This window comes from Oryza glaberrima, chromosome 4 (assembly GCF_000147395.1).
Source record: "Oryza glaberrima chromosome 4, OglaRS2, whole genome shotgun sequence".
Taxonomy (NCBI): Eukaryota; Viridiplantae; Streptophyta; class Magnoliopsida; order Poales; family Poaceae; genus Oryza; species Oryza glaberrima.
This window is the reverse complement of record NC_068329.1, coordinates 13,095,033-13,116,576: the sequence shown is the minus strand read 5'-3', so window position 1 is coordinate 13,116,576 and position 21,544 is coordinate 13,095,033. Positions and strand designations below refer to the sequence as shown.

General features: G+C 41.2%; 1 protein-coding gene and 1 long non-coding RNA gene across 2 annotated transcripts in view; one reads left to right on the top strand and one right to left on the bottom strand.

Moving 5' to 3' along the window:
- Nucleotides 1-21,544, top strand: part of LOC127770775 (tau-cadinol synthase-like) — a 49,308-nt gene that overhangs the window by 24,454 nt on the left and 3,310 nt on the right. The window contains exons 3-5 of the mRNA XM_052296579.1: nucleotides 13,625-13,887; nucleotides 14,055-14,430; nucleotides 17,366-17,590. Coding sequence (XP_052152539.1) covers nucleotides 13,625-13,887; nucleotides 14,055-14,430; nucleotides 17,366-17,590 — 864 coding nt within the window. The remainder of the gene's footprint in view (nucleotides 1-13,624; nucleotides 13,888-14,054; nucleotides 14,431-17,365; nucleotides 17,591-21,544) is intronic.
- On the bottom strand, nucleotides 16,504-17,040 carry LOC127772227 (uncharacterized). The gene is made up of 3 exons (XR_008017323.1): nucleotides 16,951-17,040; nucleotides 16,726-16,853; nucleotides 16,504-16,584 (listed from the first exon to the last, which is right to left on the bottom strand). It is a non-coding gene; the product is annotated as an uncharacterized LOC127772227 (long non-coding RNA).

Below are 21,544 nucleotides of genomic sequence, written 5' to 3'. Positions count from 1 at the left end.
CTTCGCCTTGACAAGTTCGCTCCCGCGAGGGCTGAGGAAGCCCCTCCGGCCCATCAGGCCGGCGATCGCCAGACGGCCCATCAGAGGCCCATGAGCCCCTATAACATTATGTACCCTTGTAAATGTCCCTTTTGTAAGGGTAACCATGTAAATTCCCTTGTACAACCTAAACCCTAGTAGTAAGAACCTGTAATGGGGCTATAAATAGTCCCCTAGGGCCATGTAATGGGGGGATCCTAGGTAAAATTCAAAATTTAGTACACTTCATTTTCCCAACTACTGTTAAGTAACCACGTACTTCGACGTATGTAGTTGTCGTTTCGACAACAACGTGAACGCCCATGAACGGTGGTGTGACCAACCAGCCGTATAGGCGAGGACACCAGTCGGCGGCGACGGAGGTAGGCCAGCGGTTAAGTCGTAGACTCCCAACAACGGCGGCATAATTGACCAGCCGTGTAGATGGAGACACCAGTCGGCGGCGGCGAAGGCAAGCCGGTCGGTGAAGACGTGGAAGCCCATGAATAATGTTGTGACCAACCAATTGTATAGGCAAACACACCAGTCGGCGCCGGACGAGACGGCCGGTCGGTGAAGATGATGACACCTATCAACGGTGGTGTGACCATCCAACTGTGAAGGCGAGAACACCAATCAGTGATGGACGAGGCGAGCCGGTGGTGACGACGAGGACGCCCATCAATAGCGATGGTGGCAGCACACAGCCCTTGACAAATTCATGCAAAAATCCTGACGGCATGGATGATCATGTCGACGGTGCGCGTTGATCCATACATGCTACTGTGAATCCCATGTAGGTGATACATGCGCATGACAGTAGGTCAACGACCATCTCGCCTAGCCATGGATGACCGATTGATCTGTTGATTGGCGTATACTTACAGGCCAAAGAAAGCAATAAGTAGATTAATCTTGTCAAAAAGATAAGAGCATATAAAATATAACTCAGATGAGAATATAAAATAAATGAGAAAATAAAGCGACTTAGCTATTCAGAATAGTTCATAGTATCCAGCTCATGTATCGTTGCACGATTATATTATTACTCTTGTAGCATATCAACCAATGCATACATATTTGTTTGAGCGCTCCTGTTGCTCGGTGATGACTTTTTGACGAGTATGCATAATACATGTACATGCACGAGCCATACATGCATACGGGAGAGTGCAACACTTCAAGATAATTGCTCCAATCAATTGGGTCGGCTGATTCCACGTCGACTCCGATTCAAGCAAACACGCTAAAAATTGGATATCGCCAGAAGTTTTGATGTTGACGAGAAAAGACGTCGATGCTTGGGAATTGATCTGTTGCTTGATAGTTTGATCTCGCCAGACAAATTACACTGGATGCTGATCGCTGCAGTTCTCTTCATGGAAATTGATCAAGGAAAGAACTCGGCGGCGAGAGAGATTGCATTCATCGAACCCGTCGGGAGTGATCTTCCTGGCCTAAAGCAACGACGAGGCCGACAACTTCTAAGATTTGTTCCATCGCGCTCGTCGACGGTAAACTCGACGCACCCCTACCTGGCGCACCAACTGTCGAAACAAGAATTCGGCAATAATAAAAGGGGGTAGTGTTGAGATACGCGTAGGCTACGATAGCATAAATGAAAATTTTCTATCGCGTAAACCAGGAACCATGTAAGTATTAGATCATAGATCGTTACCACTCGATGCGTTGCGCAGCGGAAGAAGACGCTGAGAATTCGAAGGAACTCTCGCGAAGTAGCGCGCGTCGATGTAGAGGAAGTAGTCGATCGCACCGGCTCGACCTTCTCCTCCTCGTGCGTTCTCCTCGCCGTACTCCCACGCCAATCAGCACCGCAAACCAGAGGCGCCCCTACCGGTATCCACACGTACAGGGACGGAACGCCACGCGCAGATGTGTTAGCACCCGCGCGCGGCTAGGGTTTTGCTCGGGGAGGGAAGTGACGGCTAGGGTTTCTCATGTGATGCAATGCCTCCGCCGGTCACAACCCTCACGAATATATAGGATCCATCACTCGGGCCTCCAAGGTCCGTAGGACTCCTATTCGGATCCCTATCCGAATTAAGCTCATATTGGATCTCCATCCAATCCCCTTATTCCGGCCCATTAAGCGTGCGACCTGTAGGTTCATATATACTCGGCTGTAACCCGAAAACTCCTTTTCGGTCCACGCGTCAACAGCGGCCCCTAGCAGAATGTATTGACCCACCGGGCATACATAAAGATCATATCAGCTGAACCTCTAGTGTATACTTGTATGAACCCCTTTGCCTCACGATATCGATTAAGCTCAAGGCAAGATATGTGCCATCCTCTAAAAACTCAATCATTCACTCAAACCTATTAATAGATTATATAACTTGTGATTGACTCCTCAGTCACCTTTGGCATGGCCATGCACTTCCATAATCTACAACATCGAGGGGCCCAGAGATATCTCTCCATAGGAGGGGCAAATCCCATCTTGATTATTCATATCCTACTACATGTTTCATAGCATATCCGAAAACTACTTTTATAATTACCCAATTACGGAGTAGCGTTTAGCAGTCCCTAAGTAAGCTACTACACATGTTGGGAACCATGATAATCTCAAGTTTAAGGATTCAACACCAACACTAAAAGAGATCACTGATAACACAACACATATGGCTCTTGCAGTGTCTCATGTTGGGTTTATCCAACAACATGTTCACTAACATGTGTCCACATTATTAATTTGCTATCTCTATACCATGATCCATGAGACATGATCATCAATTAATACATGTGCTGATCATCTAAACATATTTGTTCCACATATGATATTTGATCAGGGATCCTTTAGAAATAGCAACACACAATATAAAGAGTCTCATGAAAGAATCACATATTCATTAACCAATAATGAGTTTATCTATTTCAAGGAACAAAGTCGGATAAATATGTAAACATAGTATGTGATACAATCATCTCTATGATTGCCTCTAGGGCATATCACTAACAGGTAGCGCACGAGACCTAAAAGTGGATGGATGCGGTGACAGGGATTTAGACAAGTTTAGGCCCTCTCGATGAGAGGTAATACCCTACTCCTGTTTGGGGATTTGAATTCGCCGGGTGTATATTGATCTGACAATGTGGTTGTGTCACATGACTTCTAGAGGGCCTCCTGCCCACCATATATAAGATGGGGGGCAGGATTACAAGATAGAAACCTTAACCAATACGGTATCAGTTTCCTAAATCTACTTTACAATATTATCAAACCAGGACTTTAGGCCATTCCATAATATACAAGGAAACATAATACCCAAGTCTTGATCAGTTATATATTTCATAGATATAAGTTATCCTCTATAACCAGTCAGATAACCATGCCGTATGGGTATGGGGTTCCCATAATCTCCACAGTAGCCCTGAGACCTTTACAGTCGAAAAGATAATCTTCTCTCAAACAAGATTACTCCAAAGCCTGCTTCAATCATCTTCGCCAATATCTCCCGAGTACTTTTACCAAATCTGAAGACTGTGGAGGGCTGAGATATAATTAAATGTAATCTTAGGTGCATCTACTAGATGCACCTAATAAGTGTAGCACCGACTATGTAATCAAGGACTAAATAATCCAACCAAGTGAGTGGCTTTTGATAATTATAGTCAACCAAGTGACTTGATATTAATATATAGCATATGCAGTGTGAATCCCTGAATAACATGATCCAAGTGATATACCGACTCCTTTGTAAAATATGATGCGTGCAACCGAAAGTTGACTTCATCATTGAAAATTCACGTAGCAGAACAGCTATAAAGAAGCTTGTATGTTGTGAATAAAGAAATTTCCAAAGTATCGGGCACACACCATGCGCACACTGCTTTAACAGATGTGCTTAAGTCCCTAAAAGACACATGGTTTTACCACACCTGGAAATGTATGGCAATGTGGTGAAAAAACCGAGTAAATAAACTCATAAAGGATTTACCAACCGCCTGGTAAATGACCATAATATATAATCAACCTAAGCCATAATATTGGTCAATAAATTGCTTTATAAAACCAAACTGCGCCTTGACTATATAAAAAGTCAACGGGGCAGCTATATAAAGCTTCACTGTTCGGCACCTTTTAAAATATATTGTACCAACTCCTAAAAAGTTGAGTAATTGCGGTATAAAAGGATTTTAAGGTATTGAGCACTTAATCACGCGCACTTTTGCCTAATCAAAAAAATGCCTAAGTCCCTAAAAGAACGTGACATGCCACACCTGAAAATATGGGCTGCAGACATATTAGGCCTAGACCTAAAATATATCTACCAATACCCTTAAAATATGACGTATAGAATACAACAATTAATATGATCCAAGTGATGAATATCCTGGGTGATGTAGATCGTGTAATTATCCCTCATGAAGAATACCAAAGTAGATGTGATAACTGAATCCCGACTGGTGCAAGCACTCAGCTGATGTCCCTCGTGGGGAATAATGAATAGTCCAGTCGTTTGAGCACGAGAAATCGACTCATGACCATGAATCCATGTTAAATGTATCTGGAACCAGTCCAAATTGAAGATATAATCCTCGCGCTTGTGTTGATGAGCCCCTAAGCATGTACCTTATCCTTTTGTTGTAGTCACAATTGTCCATTGATGGTAGCTGACGTAGTTGGCATGGAGACGAAATGACCAACATGAAGATGATATCACCCATCAATGCTGACGAAGATGTTGGTGGTGGTAAAGACAATGACACCAATCAAAGGTGATGAAGTCACATAGCCATGGAGGCGAAGAAACCAGTCGGCAGCAGTCAGGTCAGCCAGCAGTGAAGACGAAGGCGCCCAGCAACGGCGACAGAGTTGTGTAGCCATGGCAGTGAAATAATCAGTTGATAACAGACGAGGCACCCGGAGAAGATGACGAAGACGCCCATCAGTAGAGGCATAATAAGCCAGCCGTGAAATGTTGGATTAATGGGCTAGGCCCAATTAAATCCTAATAAATTCCATTGGCCCACATTAAGTGCTATGGGTAATAATACCACCCTGGAAATCTAAGTGAAGAGGTATCAACTTAAATACGGAGCTAGTGGAGAGTCTCTGTTGACCGGTTGAGATGGTGCGCGGACAACCAGGCGAGCCGAGGCAGACAGCTGCTGCTGCGCTCTCTCGTTTAGTAACGGACGGTAATAAACACGGAGAATTGATTTCGTATCAATGAACGCGTCGGTTACGGAATTAAACGTCTTGAATTGATTCCGTTGGTTACAGAATTAAACGCCGTGAATTGATTTTGTATTAACGAGCACGTCGATTACGAAATTAAACACCGCGGTTGATGACTCCGAACGTTACTCTCGCGCTCGCATATATATACCAGAAGGACGGACGAAGTTCTTCACAACTCTTGCACTTCGAGTTCTTCCTCCTCTGTTCCTGAGCTGCAGAATCCTTCCCCGGTTCTGCTCACCTGCGCACACAGGTGTACAGGACGAGCAAGTGCCTCCGGAACTCTATCTGCTTGAGAACTTGCACGGGTAGGTGGGCGATCAAGTTTTTGGGTAGCGCTTCAAGCGCGACTGCTCTTGTTCTTCATGGCTACTGCTGCTGCATCGACGCCTTCACCAAGATGTCAACGGAGATTGGAGACAAGAAGATGAACGACATCAACGGAGGCAATACTGCCTCAAAATCCAGCGGTGAGACCTTCTCGGGGTATACTTTCATTCTTCGGATTCTATTAGATGTTTCTTTGTTAATACTCTTCGCAATGGCAGCATTGCGTTACTTTGTAAATGTTGATGCTTATTTCATATTAAGCATACTCAAGTTGTATACATCTAGCACTGTCACTAGATCTACTCATATTGCAAATGTCATGTTTATTGTCTTAATATTTTGGATTAAAATATGCCGAATTATGACCAAATTTCCAACAATCCAAAAACTTGATAGGTCTTTTTCGGTAGTTGGTTTTGCTGAATCACTAAAACCACATGCTTTCGATGGTTCAAATTATAAAAGATGGAAAGCACGTGCACTCTTGTGGTTGACGGTGATGCATTATTTCTTTGTCTCACGGGGCAAACCGAGTGAACCGCCTCTCTCTCCTGAGAAGGAGGCTAAGTTCGAGGCTATGGATTGCTTGTTCTGTGGAGTATTGATCAGTGTGCTCGCCGATAATATTGTGGATGTGTATATACACATACCTTCAGGGAAGGACATGTGGGATGCTCTTGAGGCCAAGTTTGGGGTTTCCGACGCCGGCAGCGAGCTGTATGTCATGGAGCAGTTCTATGACTACAAGATGGTCGATGACCGTTCTGTAGTGGAACAGCCTCATGAGATACAGATGCTGGTAAAGGAACTTGAGAAAAACAACTGCGAGTTGCCGGACAAGTTTGTGGCTGGAGGCATTATTGCCAAATTGCCACCTTCTTGGTCGGACTTTGCTACTTCTCTAAAACACAAGAGGTAAGAATTTAGTGTTACTGATCTCATTGGCTCTTTGGGTATTGAGGAGAAGGCGAGGGCAAAGGACAACTGGGGCAAAAAGATCGAGGGAGGTTCTAGCGCCATGGTGCAGAAGAAGAACCCTCACGCATCCCACAACAACAACAAGAAAGTCAAACCTGACGTCAGACCCAAGGCTACAACCAATTTTAAGAAGAAAGGCAAGGGAAAGGCAAAAGGAGATTGCTTTGTGTGTGGCAAGCCTAGGCAATGGGCCAAGGATTGTCTTGAGCGCAAGGACAAGAAGTCTGCAAACATGGTTATTAGTGAGGCCGGAGGAACATTGGGGTATGGTAAATTTTTCCCTACAGTTCTCTCTGTCTGTCACTCACCTGATTGGTGGGTTGATACTGGTGCTAATATTCATTGTGTGTGCGGACATTTCCCTGTTTTCTTCTTATCAAGTCGGGAGAGGTTCCTCCTTGTTGATGGGAAATGGATCGCTTGCGGTTGTTCATGGTGTTGGTACAGTCGATCTGAAGTTTACTTCGGGAAAGATCGTGTAGCTGAAGAACGTGCAGCATGTCCCTTCAATAAAGAAGAATCTAGTTAGTGGCTCTCTACTGTGTAGAGATGGTTTTAGACTTGTGTTTGAATCCAATAAATGTGTCGTATCTAAATATGGAACGTTTATTGGAAAAGGTTATGACAACGGAGGTTTGTTTCGCTTTTCCTTGGATGATATGTGTAATAAAGTTGTGAACCATATAAGCGATGATGATGATGAGTCCAATGTGTGGCATTCGCGACTTTGTCATGTGAATTTTGGTTGTATGACACGCTTAGCCAACATGAGTTTAATTCCAAAATTCACTTTAGTCAAAGGCTCTAAGTGCCATACTTGTGTTCAATCGAAACAACATCGCAAGCCTCACAAGGCATCTAAGGCGAGGAATTTGGCACCAATAGAACTTGTTCATTCCGATTTGTGCGAAATGAACGGCGTGTTGACTAAAGGGGGAAAGAAATATTTCATGACACTGATAGATGATTGCATTAGATTCTGCTATGTGTACCTATTGAAAACAAAGGATGAAGCATTACATTACTTTAAGATCTATAAGGTTGAGGTAGAAAATCAACTGGAAAGGAAAATCAAACGGTTAAGGTCTGATAGGGCTGGAGAGTATTTTTCCAATGAGTTTACTTCTTTCTGCGAAGAGTATGGAATTATTCATGAGAGGACGTCTCCCTATTCACCCCAGTCAAACGGGGTAGCCGAAAGAAAGAACCGCACTCTAACTGAAATGGTGAATGCCATGTTAGACACTGCAGGACTTTCCAAGGAGTGGTGGGGTGAGGCAATATTGACTGCGTGTCATGTCTTGAATAGAATTCCTACTAAGCATAAGGAAGTAACACCATTCTAGAAATGGGAAAGGAAGAAATTAAATCTCTCTCACCTGTGCACATGGGGCTGTTTGGCCAAGGTAAATATACCTATAGCCAAAAGGCGTATACTTGGACCAAATACCGTAGATTGTGTGTTCCTTGGTTATGCTATCCACAGTGTGGGATATAGGTTCTTAATAGTAAATTCTGGAGTACCCGACATGCGTGTTGGTACAATTACTGAGTCTAGAGATGCCACATTTATTGAGAATGAATTTCCTATGAAAAATGCACCTAGCACTTCTAGTCAAGAACCTATTTTATCCCCTGAGCACTTTGTGCCCATATTACACATTGATCAAACGCTTGAGGAAAATCCTGAGGAGGATAACATTGTAGCAACTCGAAAGAGTAAGAGACAAAGGACTGCATTGTATATCTTGTGGATGATACTCCAAGAACCATTGAGGAGGTATATTCATCTCCTGACACTGACTATTGGAAGGAAGCGGTACGCAGTGAGATGGACTCAATTATGTCTAATGGTACTTGGGAAGTCGTCGAGCGTCCATATGGGTGCCAGCCTGTAGGATGCAAATGGGTTTTCAAGAAAAAGCTTAGGCCTGATTGTACAATTGAAAAGTACAAGGCAAGGCTTGTGGCCAAGGGTTATACCCAAAAAGAAGGCGAGGATTTTTTCGACACTTATTCACCGGTTGCTCGCTTGACCACGATTCGAGTACTACTCGCTCTGGTAGCCTCTCATGGTCTACTCGTCCATCAGATGGATGTTAAGACAGCTTTCCTCAATGGAGAGTTGGAGGAGGAGATCTATATGGATCAACCAAATGGGAATGGTGTGCAAGCTGTTGAAGTCCTTGTATGGTCTCAAACAAGCGCCTAAGCAATGGCATGAGAAGTTTGACAATACACTTACATCTGCTGGCTTTGTTGTGAACGAAGCTGACAAATGTGTGTACTATCGCTATGGTGGGGGAGAGGGAGTGATCTTGAGTTTATATGTCGATGACATATTGATCTTTGGGACCAGCCTCAATGTGATTGAGGATGTCAAGGACTTTCTGTCTAAAAGCTTTGAAATGAAGGATTTGGGAGTGGCTGATGTTATTCTTAACATTAAACTACTGAGAGGAGATGAGGGTGGGATTACACTTGTGCAATCTCACTATGTGGACAAGGTCTTGAGTCGCTTTGGTTACAGTGACTGCAAGGCAGCTCATACTCCTTATGATCCTAGTGTGATATTAAGGAAAAACCGAAGAATAGCAAGGAATCAATTGAGATACTCCCAGATCATTGGTTCATTGATGTACTTAGCTAGTGCAACGAGGCCTGACATCTCATTTGATGTGAGCAAGTTGAGCCGGTTTGTTTCAAATCCGGGGAGATGATCATTGGCATGCTCTTGAAAGAGTAATGCGCTATCTAAAAGCGACAATGAGCTATGGAATTCACTACGCCGGGTACCTAAAAGTGCTGGAGGGCTATAGTGATTCAAACTGGATATCTGATGCTGATGAGATAAAGGCCACAAGTGGGTATGTGTTCACACTTGGAGGTGGCGCTGTTTCCTGTAAGTCTTGCAAGCAGACCATCCTAACGAGGTCAATAATGGAAGCAGAGCTCACAGCTTTAGATACTGCCATAGTTGAGGCCGAATGGCTTCGTGAGCTCCTGATGGACTTGCCGGTGGTTGAAAAACCAGTACCAGCAATCCTGATGAACTGTGATAATCAAACAGTGATTATTAAAGTGAATAGTTCGAAGGACAACATGAAGTCATCCAGGCATGTTAAAAGAAGATTGAAGTCTGTCAGAAAGCAGAAAAACTCCGAAGTGGTAGCATTCGACTATGTCCAGACGGCTAAAAATCTGTCAGATCAGTTTACCATGGGGCTACCACGTAATGTGATAGACTGTGCATCGAGGGAGATGGGCTTGAGACCCACTTAGAGTTGCACAATGGAGGAAACCTATCCATTGTGATCGGAGATCCCGTGAATTTGGATGGCGAAACAAACTATTGTGTAGCTGAGAGAAGAGACCCTAAAATGGGCTTATCTTCATGATGCACTTCTCTTCTAATCTGTATGGTAGGATGGTATACACCTTAATGTGATCCGAGTGGCTTTTCATAAAGCAGATATGTTGGCCTACAGAACATCTTAGAAGGAACACACCTATATGAGTCCGACTGCTAGTCACAGTCTATGAGATCTGGGTGATCCCTAGATACTCATGAAAAGGCCAGGAGTATGACTTATACGCTCCAAACAGAGGGGATGCAAATGGCAGCCTAGTACCAGTTAAGGGTTTGAGTGAAACCTGAATCGCACAAGACTGACAATTCAAGGCATAGTCCATTGTTCAGTTGTGATCTAGTGTAGCTCATTTCCTAGGTGGAACTTCAACTTAACAGTCTCCACCGAAGCACCGGTATAACAAACAGGATCAGAATCGAGAGCATTTCCTGTGAGCCATGAAATTTGGTGTGGATTGTTGGATTAATGGGCTAGGCCCAATTAAATCCTAATAAATTCCATTGGCCCACATTAAGTGTTATGGGTAATAATACCACCTTGGAAATCTAAGTGAAGAGGTCTCAACTTAAATACGGAGCTAGTGGAGAGTCTCTGTTGACCGGTTGAGATGGTGCGCGGACAACCAGGCGAGGCGAGGTGAGGCGAGGCGAGGCAGGCAGCTGCTGCTGCTGCACTCTCTCGTTTTGTAACGGACGGTAATAAACACGGAGAATTGATTTCGTATCAATGAACGCGTCGGTTACGGAATTAAACGTCGTGAATTGATTCCGTCGGTTACGGAATTAAACGCCGTGAATTGATTCCATATTAACGAGCGCGTCGGTTACGAAATTAAACACCGCGGTTGATGACTCCGAACGTTACTCTCGCGCTCGCATATATATACTCCGCAGCGACCAGAAGGACGGACGAAGTTCTTCACAACTCTTGCACTTCAAGTTCCTCCTCCTCTGTTCCTGAGCTGCAGGATCCTTCCCCGGTTCTGTTCACCTGCGCGCACAGGTGTACAGGACGAGCAGGTGCCTCCGGAACTCCGTCCGCTTGAGAACTTGCACAAGTAGGCGGGCGATCAAGTTTTTGGGTAGCGCTTCAAGCGCGACTGCTCTTGTTCTTTGCGGCTACTGCTGCTGCATCGGCGCCTTCACCAAGATGTCAACGGAGATTGGAGACAAGAAGATGAATGACATCAACGGAGGCAATACTGCCTCAAAATCCATCGGTTGGACGTTCTCGGGGTATACTTTCATTCCCCCGATTCTATTAGATGTTTCTTTGTTAATACTCTTCGCAATGGTAGCATTGCGTTATTTTGTAAATGTTGATGCTTATTTCATATTAAGCATACTCAAGTTGTATACATCTAGCACTGTCACTAGATCTACTCATATTGCAAATGTCATGTTTATTGTCTTAATATTTTGGATTAAAATATGCCAAATTATGACTAAATTTCCAACATGAAAGCGAAGACACCTTGGGTGGTGGCGGAGGCAAGCCGGTGGTGAAGACACAGATGCTCATCAATAACAATGTCGAAATCCATCAATCATGCGAAAGAAGAAAACAATTGGCGATGGCAAATGCAATCGGCGATAATGACAATTGGCGGCAACAAAGATAACCAGCTGTGATGACGAAGTTGACCATCAACAAGAGCAGAGTAGGCATAGGCAGAGAGGCAATGGTAGGATGTTGATGAAGATGATCATATCATTGATCCTGTCAATAGCAGGGTAGCAGTCAATGATAACGATGAGGTCTCCCATCGGTAGTTGCGTAGTAGGCCAACCATGAAGATGAAATAACAAGTCGGCGATGAAAGTCTTTGATGACAAAAGCAACCGACGGCGAGGACGTAGTCACCCCTTAGCAACGGCGGAGACATCAGGGACGATGAAGTAGAGGTGCTGGTGATGATGTCAGTCACAATAATCCATCAAACTGTTGAGAAGAAACCCATAATCTCCACAACCTCCGTTTAAGGTTATAAAACTTTTTAGCATTGCCCACATCCATATAGATGTTAATGAATCGAGGCACACATATATGTCTAGATTCATTAACATCTATATGAATGTGGGCAATACTAGAAAGTTTTATAGTATGAAACAGAGGAAGTAACCAATTACCATTGAATAGGTAGTAATCTAGATTACTACCAATATACATATATACTATCTCCGTCCTAAAATATTACAACTTTTAGGTATGAATCTAGATACACAGTTGTCCAGATTCATAGCCTAAAATGCTTATATTTTGGGATGGAGGGAGTACTCACTTGACTAGAGAACATTTTCATTTTTTGTATTGTAGGCAAAGCAACAAAATACTCAATTTTTCTCGTTCAATAATTTTAATATTTGCTTTAATATAAATTAGTATGCTTTAAACATAAAAATGGTGTGTACGTATATATATATATACATTTATCTTGTGTACGTGATGTACATATACGATACAGACCATTCTTATTTTTTGTTATAAAAGTTTAAAAAATCTTTCAAATGTATACACCATCTGTATGTTTCAAATGCATTTATATATTACAAATGTATGCATAAATGTTCTAAAATTTTCTAACAAATTTGTCATACATAAATGCAAATTACTCTCGTAAAATTGAATCATTTTTTAAACTTCTCTAATAAATATATTGTGATCAAAGTAGCATCTCGTGGTTAACACTATGAAAAAGAGATGTGTGGCATGTTCCATTTTATCGGTGTGCAAGATATTACCAATTTCATCATTTTCGAAAAAAATTGCAGCACTAATTAACAGACAAGATGGCATGGAATAGAATTTTACGAACATGTTATAACCTAAATGAAACAGAGATGAGTATAACAAAACGTTGAGTATCATACATAAGAGCTCTGTATGGCAAATTAACCTACACAACTTAAATATATTTTTCAATGTAAACTTATCCTATTGCATGCAATATTAACCATTATAGTAATTTGCATCTAGATTACATGAACTTGATTGGTGGATGCGATCCAGTGAAAACTTTAAAACTAGCATATTGGTCAACAACTGAGCTAGCGCCAACATTTAGGATCGATATGTCTCACATAAGAGTCTTTTAGCCATGGAAGCCCGCCATCTCGACGAAGGTCTGCAGCTTTTGCTTTTGATTGGTAGTGTTCATCATTGCAATGAGGCTAGCATGTGCAAGGAAAGAAAGCACAGCGCACGTGCTACACTCCTGCATAACAATATATTAAATTTTATCGTCTTAACAATACAGTTTTCTCATGATTCATTGATTCATATCTCCAGTCCAGTTGCCTAAGTCATGATTCACAACTTACTATTGTTTTAAGACTGAGAACATACAAACTAACATAATTTCCAACTAATTCAACTCCTCAAAGATATCTTAAGAATGAACACTGCAAAATACAAAACAATCTAGCTGATATGTTTAGAATATAGAAAAAGAAAACAGAATGAATCGTCAGTAACATTATTTTTGACAAACGCGCATGATTGCCAAGTCCATATACTAGCATGCTTATTTTTCAAGTTGTTGTACTATATGACAACTGCCTGCTATGTTCTTGTACCGAGAATAAAATTTACTCTAATTGTTATGTTTCCCTTGTTCATATATTGCATCTAAACTATTGTTACTGCTTTTGATGAATCTTCAAGTCTATCTTTTTTTTGTCCTGCAATCCAAACTAACAAATCAATACACATTCATGCAGCAATCGGCGGAATGGATGAGGGAGAGGGTCGACAAATTGAAAGAGGAGGTATGCACACTATTTACACCCTCTAAGGACATGTTAAGAAGGATGTACTTAGTGGATGAAATAGTGCATCTGGGAATCGATCACCTCTTTGAAAAAGAGATTGAAACTGCACTAAAAGACATCCATGAAAGCGAATTCGCTAGCTCTAACCTCTACGAGGTTGCTCTTCGGTTTCGTTTGCTCAGGGAGCGTGGTTTTTGGGTATCTCCAGGTATTTCTCTACTTAGTTAATGGATTGAGTATAGTTGTTTTGGAACTGTTTATTACTATCACAAGGACCATATATATAAAAATGTTCAAATTAAAGAGATTGAGCATAACATGCCTAGCTAAATGTTGGAACTTCACAAACACTTTTATATCAAATCTCACATGCAGATGTATTCCAGAAATTCAAGGGAGATGATGGTAATTTCTTAAATGAATTAGCTGATGACCCAAGAGGTCTACTCTCGTTATACAACGCAGCCCATCTCTTCATACATGGTGAGCCAGAACTCGAGGAAACTATTTCTTTTGCAAGAAACCATCTCGAATCAATGATTCGGGATAGTGTTGTGAAGGGCCCTTTAGCTGATCAAGTGAAGCGTGCGCTTCGCTTGCCACTGCCAAGGACTCTCAAGAGAGTGGAAATGTTACATTATATGTTTGAGTATGACCAAGACAATGGGCACAATCCGGTTCTTGAACTAGCAAAGATGGATTTCAACCTCCTGCAACAGGTTCACTTGAAAGAGCTTAAGGAAATTTCTAGGTACTAATATGCATAATAACTTTGTTATTTTGTATAAGGATAATATCTAAGGATAGGTAATGACAGTTCATGGCTAGCTGTACAAAACTCAAAGAAATATGCAATAAAATCAATACAAATGACAATCTTTTATTATGAATTGTTACAACTGCCAATGGATTCAAATATGTATATCATCGATAGATCATAGGTGGCTCCAGAATAGTCCGAAAGATATAGAAAATAATCGCACTATGGAGAGAATGTGTTGCACATTTTATAGAAATCGATCTGATATGAAAAATATAATTTTTATGCATTATGGGATACATGTATGTACCGTGCTATATATCGTACTGACCGCTTAGTAAATTATGTTGACAACAATTGATAAAGGTTTTAGTTTACAATTATTGTCCAAGCTAGATAGATACCTTATATATATGTTGTTGAGTTCGTCAGCTTAATTATGTATACTAGTCGCCAACCCGTGCGTTGCACGGGATGGGTTTATATATTGCTATTAATATTATAAATGCTAAAATATAAATGCCAAATTTATAAGTAAAATCTTTTTTAATGTAAGTTATGTGTACCAAGAAAACAAAATTAGTAATTGTATATATAATCTATTCTACTATTTATTTTGTTAATTTCAAATTTCTAAATTTAATAGCCCACATAATTTTTACGGGCATGTTTTATTAATTACGTGAATTGGACACGCTATAAAAGACTTATAGTGAGTAGTAGGCACAATCCATATTAAATGAGTTCTAAAAATGCCTGACGATATGAAATGTTGATTTGTCTGCTAAATTATTTTTGTCAAATAAATTATATATTGATAAACTAAAACAGAACAAATGTTTCTAGATGAAGCAACTGGTTTATTAGTGGTATTAGGACTACTCATCATGTAAATTTTACATAGATGGATAAAAATTCAACGACATGAGACCATGAACAATATGTTATACTGATTCAACGTAGTGCATATATATAAACAATATATACTATCTATATATGTTCTCTGCTTAAAATTTTTGTTAAATAGGTCAGATGTGACCCATGGGTTTGATGGAATACCAACGGCGAGTAATGACTCATGTCATTTCAGATTTCAGACGAGGGAAGAACGGAATTAGAATCTAATCTTGATTGGAAAATAATACAGTAGAAGCTAAAATCACGAGTCCTGATTGATGAAAAAACAATAGAACTATACCAGTGTACCTACCTGAGATGTTGAAGTCTTTAGGTTGCGTGTGCTGGTGCGCCTATCACGAAGTCTTCATGTCTCACGCAAGTTCCGACTTTGAAACCTGCACGTTCACGGTATATAAATTGCCGCCGATCTGGAGAGCGCTCGTCTACTCGTGAAGTTGTGATGTAAGATGCCCATCTGCTCTCATCCAGAGATACATCGATATCAGGTATACGATTAGATGGGTTAATTTAAAGATGGGATAAAAATTGGACGCTGATTAAATTCGCATTAAAATAGGGAATTGGTTGGTTATATAATCAATTGTGATAATATATCATACTGTCTATCTAATAACCGGATATTTCTAGTTAATATGGGAACTCATAAAAAGTACTCAATTAGTGTATTAGTATATGTAGATATATACATATATAGATAACATATACAGATGAACAAATTAATTAATTAAATGGTGCTTCAACAAAAAAATAGGCTTACCGCATGGACCATCCATCATGTAGTTACGTTTTGTACAGCTTCATCGCATTCTGGATCATTGTTTTGTTGGGGAATATAATTAATCTTGTTGATCACTGTAATCAGGTCCAGCAAAGTTGACGTTAAAGAGGGCCATGGCAATATATCGTGTTTTGATTAATTAAGGCTAATCGAACAGGCTAGGATATTTTATAATTCTTCTCACCGCAAGAGTTGGTCTGGGATTTTCAATCTACGAAACCATCTGTCCAATGATTTTTCAGTTTTACTCCCATAGCAAATATGCAATGTCTGAAATATTGCATTGATTTGAATCTAATTGACGTGTCAAAAATACTGTATTATGTAAAGAAAATTGTGAAAGGAAAAAAAAAGATGATAATTACCTTGGTTTTGAAGAAATCATGAAAGAAAAAATATTTACAGATCCAACTTGCCGTCAATGGGATATCAATCTACAAAACCATCTGTCCAATGATTTTTCAGTTTTACTCCCGTAGCAAATATGCAATGTCTGAAATATTGCATTGATTTGAATCTAATTGACGTGTCGAAAATATTATATTATGTAAAGAAAATTGTGAAAGGAAAAAAAAGATGATAATTACCTTGGTTTTGAAGAAATCACGAAAGAAAAAATATTTACAGATCCAACTTGCCGTCAATGGGATATCAATCTACAAAACCATCTGTCCAATGATTTTTCTCTTTTACTCCCATAGCAAATATGCGATGTCTGAAATATTGCATTGATTTGAACCAAATTGACTTGTAGAAAATGTTATATTATCGAAAGAAAATTGTGAAAGGAACAAAAATAAGATAAGAATTACCTTGGTTTTGAAGAAATCGCGAAGGAAAAATATTTACTGATCCAAATTGCCGTCAATGGGAGATTAGAATAGATGGCAGCTAGAGGCTGGCTTCCGTTCTCAATGCCTGAAGAAATCGCGAGAGAAAAATACCGATCCAACTTGGCATTGATGGATGATTAGATTCGACGGTGTCACGGTGACTGCAGCCGATCGGCTACGTAAAGATAAGATACTGTACGTATATGTAAATCTAAATTACGTTGACTTTAAAAGGTGGTCCCACCATGTTGTTAAACATATTGATCTACGGTAGTGATAATATGATTGATTTAATCAACGGTTAGATCTTTCTGGTTAATGGGAGAGCTCGTAGAAAGTGTCCGATTAGTATAGGTATAGATAGATAAGAAAACTTGGAATAACTATTTTTCAGGTGGTGGAAAGATGTTTCTGGATATATGGGTCTAAATCACATCCGAGACCGTGTGGTTGAGTGCTACACCTGGGCCTACGCAGTGTACCACGAGGAGGACTTGGCTATTGCACGAATGATCTTTGCTAAGCTAATTGTACTAAGTGCCATATTGGACGACACGTATGATGTCTATGCATTTACCTCCATCGAGGAGTGCCGGACGCTAAATGCTGCCATTCAAGGGTGGGGTATTTCTATGTCTCACATCGATCTCAATATAATCTTAATATATACTCATTATTGCATGATATTTGAGCATGGATATGTATTAACTGGTTAACACCTCGCTAGTTAATTAAGGGCATATGTTCTTTTCTTAAATTTAGCTTACCCACAGTATATATTATTGTAATGGTTTATATTATTTCTTCCACGCTAGCTTCAAGAAACATATTTTCTAAAACGAAATTCTTCTAGTATTGTATTACCTAGACAATTTGTTTTAACTTATTTGTTAAGTTTACATTTGAAAATATAATCCACACAGATTAATTTCTAATTAAAACCGTTCTGACTAATATATATATGGGTTAATTGGATACATGCCATTACAACTTTTATGGTTTTGATATATACCATTACTATTCAACTATTTAGAACCATGCCATTATAATTTCATCGTTTTCAATATGTGCCACTACTTATCCCTTCAGGGTATTTTCTCAAATATTTTGACCGAAGTGCCCCTGTCTTCTTCCTCTCTCCCGTTCATCTTCTCCCCACCCTTATCCTCCTAGAAGCAATAACTCAAGTCATAGCAGCAGGGTGGTCAGGCCACCGGCGACGGCATGGGGTGTGGCAGCAAACGATGTAGTTCTGGTGGATCTGGAGACCACGGCCACCTGAACAACGCAGCACTCCTCCTCCCGTCCAACTACGCCGTCCAGGACGTGAGGATGGGGACGGTGGGAGGAGCAGCCACCTCCTGTGGCGAGGATGGGGGCGGGACGGGCCGGGGTGGGGACCTTGAGGCGAGGCAGTGACGAATGGGATGGAATCAACAGCATCGAGCTGGTGCCATTCGTCGTCATTGTCACAGCCAGATTTTCGTTTTAGGGTTTATAAACAATTTAATATTAAAAGAATTTATATTAAATGTTCATAAATTTACAAGTGAAGTTAAATGTGGGAAATAAAATTTCCTAAATTTAAAGCATGGATGGATTTAATTTTTATTAAATTCTCCATGATTAATTATACTCTCTGAAATTTTCTCGAATTTTTCGGAGCTCAATTCCTAAATGATACAAAGAACAGTTCAGTAATTAATCATTAATGATCTAATTATAATTGTTAAGTGCTTTTCTTGTTTAAAAATCCTTAAATTATAAATTGTTGTCTAAAAGGAATTATTAGAAATGATTTTAAAAGCCTAGAAGAGAAGATCTAATTTTAAATAATAAATTCCAATATAAAATGGGGCCAGATAAAATTTCATTAAATATGTTGCTTAATTCTATAATTCCTAGATTTTTCTGGGATTTATTTGAGCTAAGGAAGTATTTTTAATAAATGGAATTGCATTTAATGAATAATTTAAATTGAAAAAGGTTTTTAAAAATCCTCCTTTGGCTTTGGGCCGAAAGTCGGCCCAATCCCTCTCTCTCTCCCCAAGCCGGCCTGCAGCCAAGCCGCCCGCGCGCGCGCGTCTGCCGCTGACTGGTGGGGCCCGCATGTCGGGGTCGTCGTCTACCTCGCGCCGCTGCCGGCTGAAACCCTAGCCACCGCCGCTTTCCAAATCCGGTCATCCCTTTCCGTTTCCGGTGAAATTGATTGAGGGGAAAGGATCCCCGTGATCCACTCTACCTTTTCCCTTTTGGAAACATCGTCTAAATCGCTTTGGAAATCGCCGGATTTGAGTTCGATTCGGATCGATTTCTCTCCTCCGAACCCTAAACCTTCCTTCCCGTCGCCGGTCGCCGTGGGCCTTCGCCGCCACTCCCTAGCCCCTATAAATTGACCCCCGAGCTCCTCTCTACCCACCGCCACCCTCGCCTTAGTCTCTCATAGCCGATAGAGCTCTAGCGCCGTGCCGCCTCGCGCCGCCGTCGTCGCCGCCGCTCCAGCCGTGCGCCGCCGTCGCTCCAATCGTCGTCGTCGCTCGGGGAGGTCACCGCCGTGGTCACCGTCGTGTCGCCGTCCTTGTCCGCCCTTTCGCCGTCGCTGTCAGCCGCCGGAGCATCGTCGCCGCCGTTGACCCGATCGTCGCCGCCGCTCTTCCTCGTCGCCCTCGCCGTCCGTTGATCTTCCACCGTTGTTTTGGTCACCGGTGAGTTCGCCGCGTTGCCCTCTACGTGTTGGTTCCCTCCGTTCGCGCTGTCGTGCCGTCGTTCGCCGGCGAGCATGCACGCCCAAGCCGCCGCCGGTGGTGACGTCACCGCTGACGTCATCGTCGTTGTTCCCCGTGGCCCGGTCGTGGACCGATGGATCTTGGCCGTCCGTTTTGGATGGATGAATCTCGGCCGTTCGTTTTCGTGAACCGTCGCCATGCACCCGGTCCTCCGCGAACCCTAGCCGATGACGCAATAATTCCCTTTTCCTTTTGAAAAATAATTCATTATTGTGTCATAATTCAATTAAAATCCATAAAAATGCTTTAATCCGGTTTAATCTCTAAAAATTCATAACTAATTCTTTGTAACTCAGTTTAATGTGGTTCAAGTTGCAAAAGTTGTATAAAATAAAGATCTACATATTAAAATTATCCATAAATTGAATTAAATTTATTTAATCCTTTTTAAATAGGCTTTAATTAGATTTAATCTTGTAAAATTTGTAATAAATTCATATGAAGTCCGAATGAGGCCGTTCAAGTCTCATAATTCATCTAAAATTATGATCTACATGTTTGTTTACTTTTTATGTATTGTCTATTTGGTTTTTATTAGTCTTTTTCCTCGTTTTGCGTGATAGCTTGTCGTTTCCGTCGTTGCGAAGGTTCGTGAGTGCGCCGGAAGTATTCAAGAAGATTAATTGAAGACCGAATATTGCAAGGCAAGTCACACAGATCCCAAACAACCCTTTGAGCATGTTGATCCCGTTTAAAGCTATTGTTTCTATTCAACTATTGCATTTGTTTTCGAATGTCATTGGGTGGAATTAACCTATTGTTTGTTATAGCCCTTTCGTTCTTGATTACTTTATTCCTTGATACCTTGGGTTATTATAACTTGACTAGTTGAGCTTTATATATTGGTTCAGCTAGATAGTAGATATGATTGCTTAGCCATGCTTAGAAACATTAGCACACTATTGGGATAACTTATGATTCACTATTATTTAATGATGGCTTAATGATAGTTCACGATGGTCAATCGTGATTGGTTAATTAATTAAATTGCCAACTAAAACTTGATAATGGTGGGTTGTGAGCACATGGTTTTGAGAGTCGTGCTCATGACAATTAAGGACCGGTTCACGTTTTTCGGTTGTGAAACATTAACCGTGCCAACCACAAGCCAGCGTGGGCAACGGCTTTACCTTTTGTATAGCATGGTTCATTGCGGAGACTGAGAAATGGCGGAGATAAGCCCACGGGGGTCGCTGTGGAGTCCATGCCTTGTTTTATAAGGGGGTGATTATGATCCAGGAACGGTGCACTGTGGTGGATTGTGTTGTGCGAGGGGTACTGTCACAGCTCCTTTCCGAGGTACCGTGGTGGTATTGAGGCGCATGGTGACATGTTGTGGGGCTGTGTCTTGTGGGTACAGTGGTACACCTCTGGCCAGAGTAAAACTATTCGAATAGCCGTGCCCGCGGTTATGGGCGGGTCTAACAATGTCTTTCGTGATTAGTCTCACACTTCTCATCATAATAAATGATGTTATAACTGGTAATAATTTGATTAGCTCCTGGTTTGGAGATAGATCTGTACAGCCGGGTATGGTTGTTCAGAATGGTTGGGCCTGTGCAGCATGGGTGTGCTGTTCAGTGTTGATTAATATTGATGATTAATTACTCTATTGTTTTATAAATTCTCAAATGTTTGCTAAATGCTGCTTTTACAAATGAGCCCTATATTATGCCATCCTTTGGTATCCTTGTGCACTTGCATATTTGCTGTGTGGCTTGCTGAGTATGTCATATGCTCACCTTGCAATAATCAATCAAACCTCAGTTGAAGACAAGTTGCGAAGG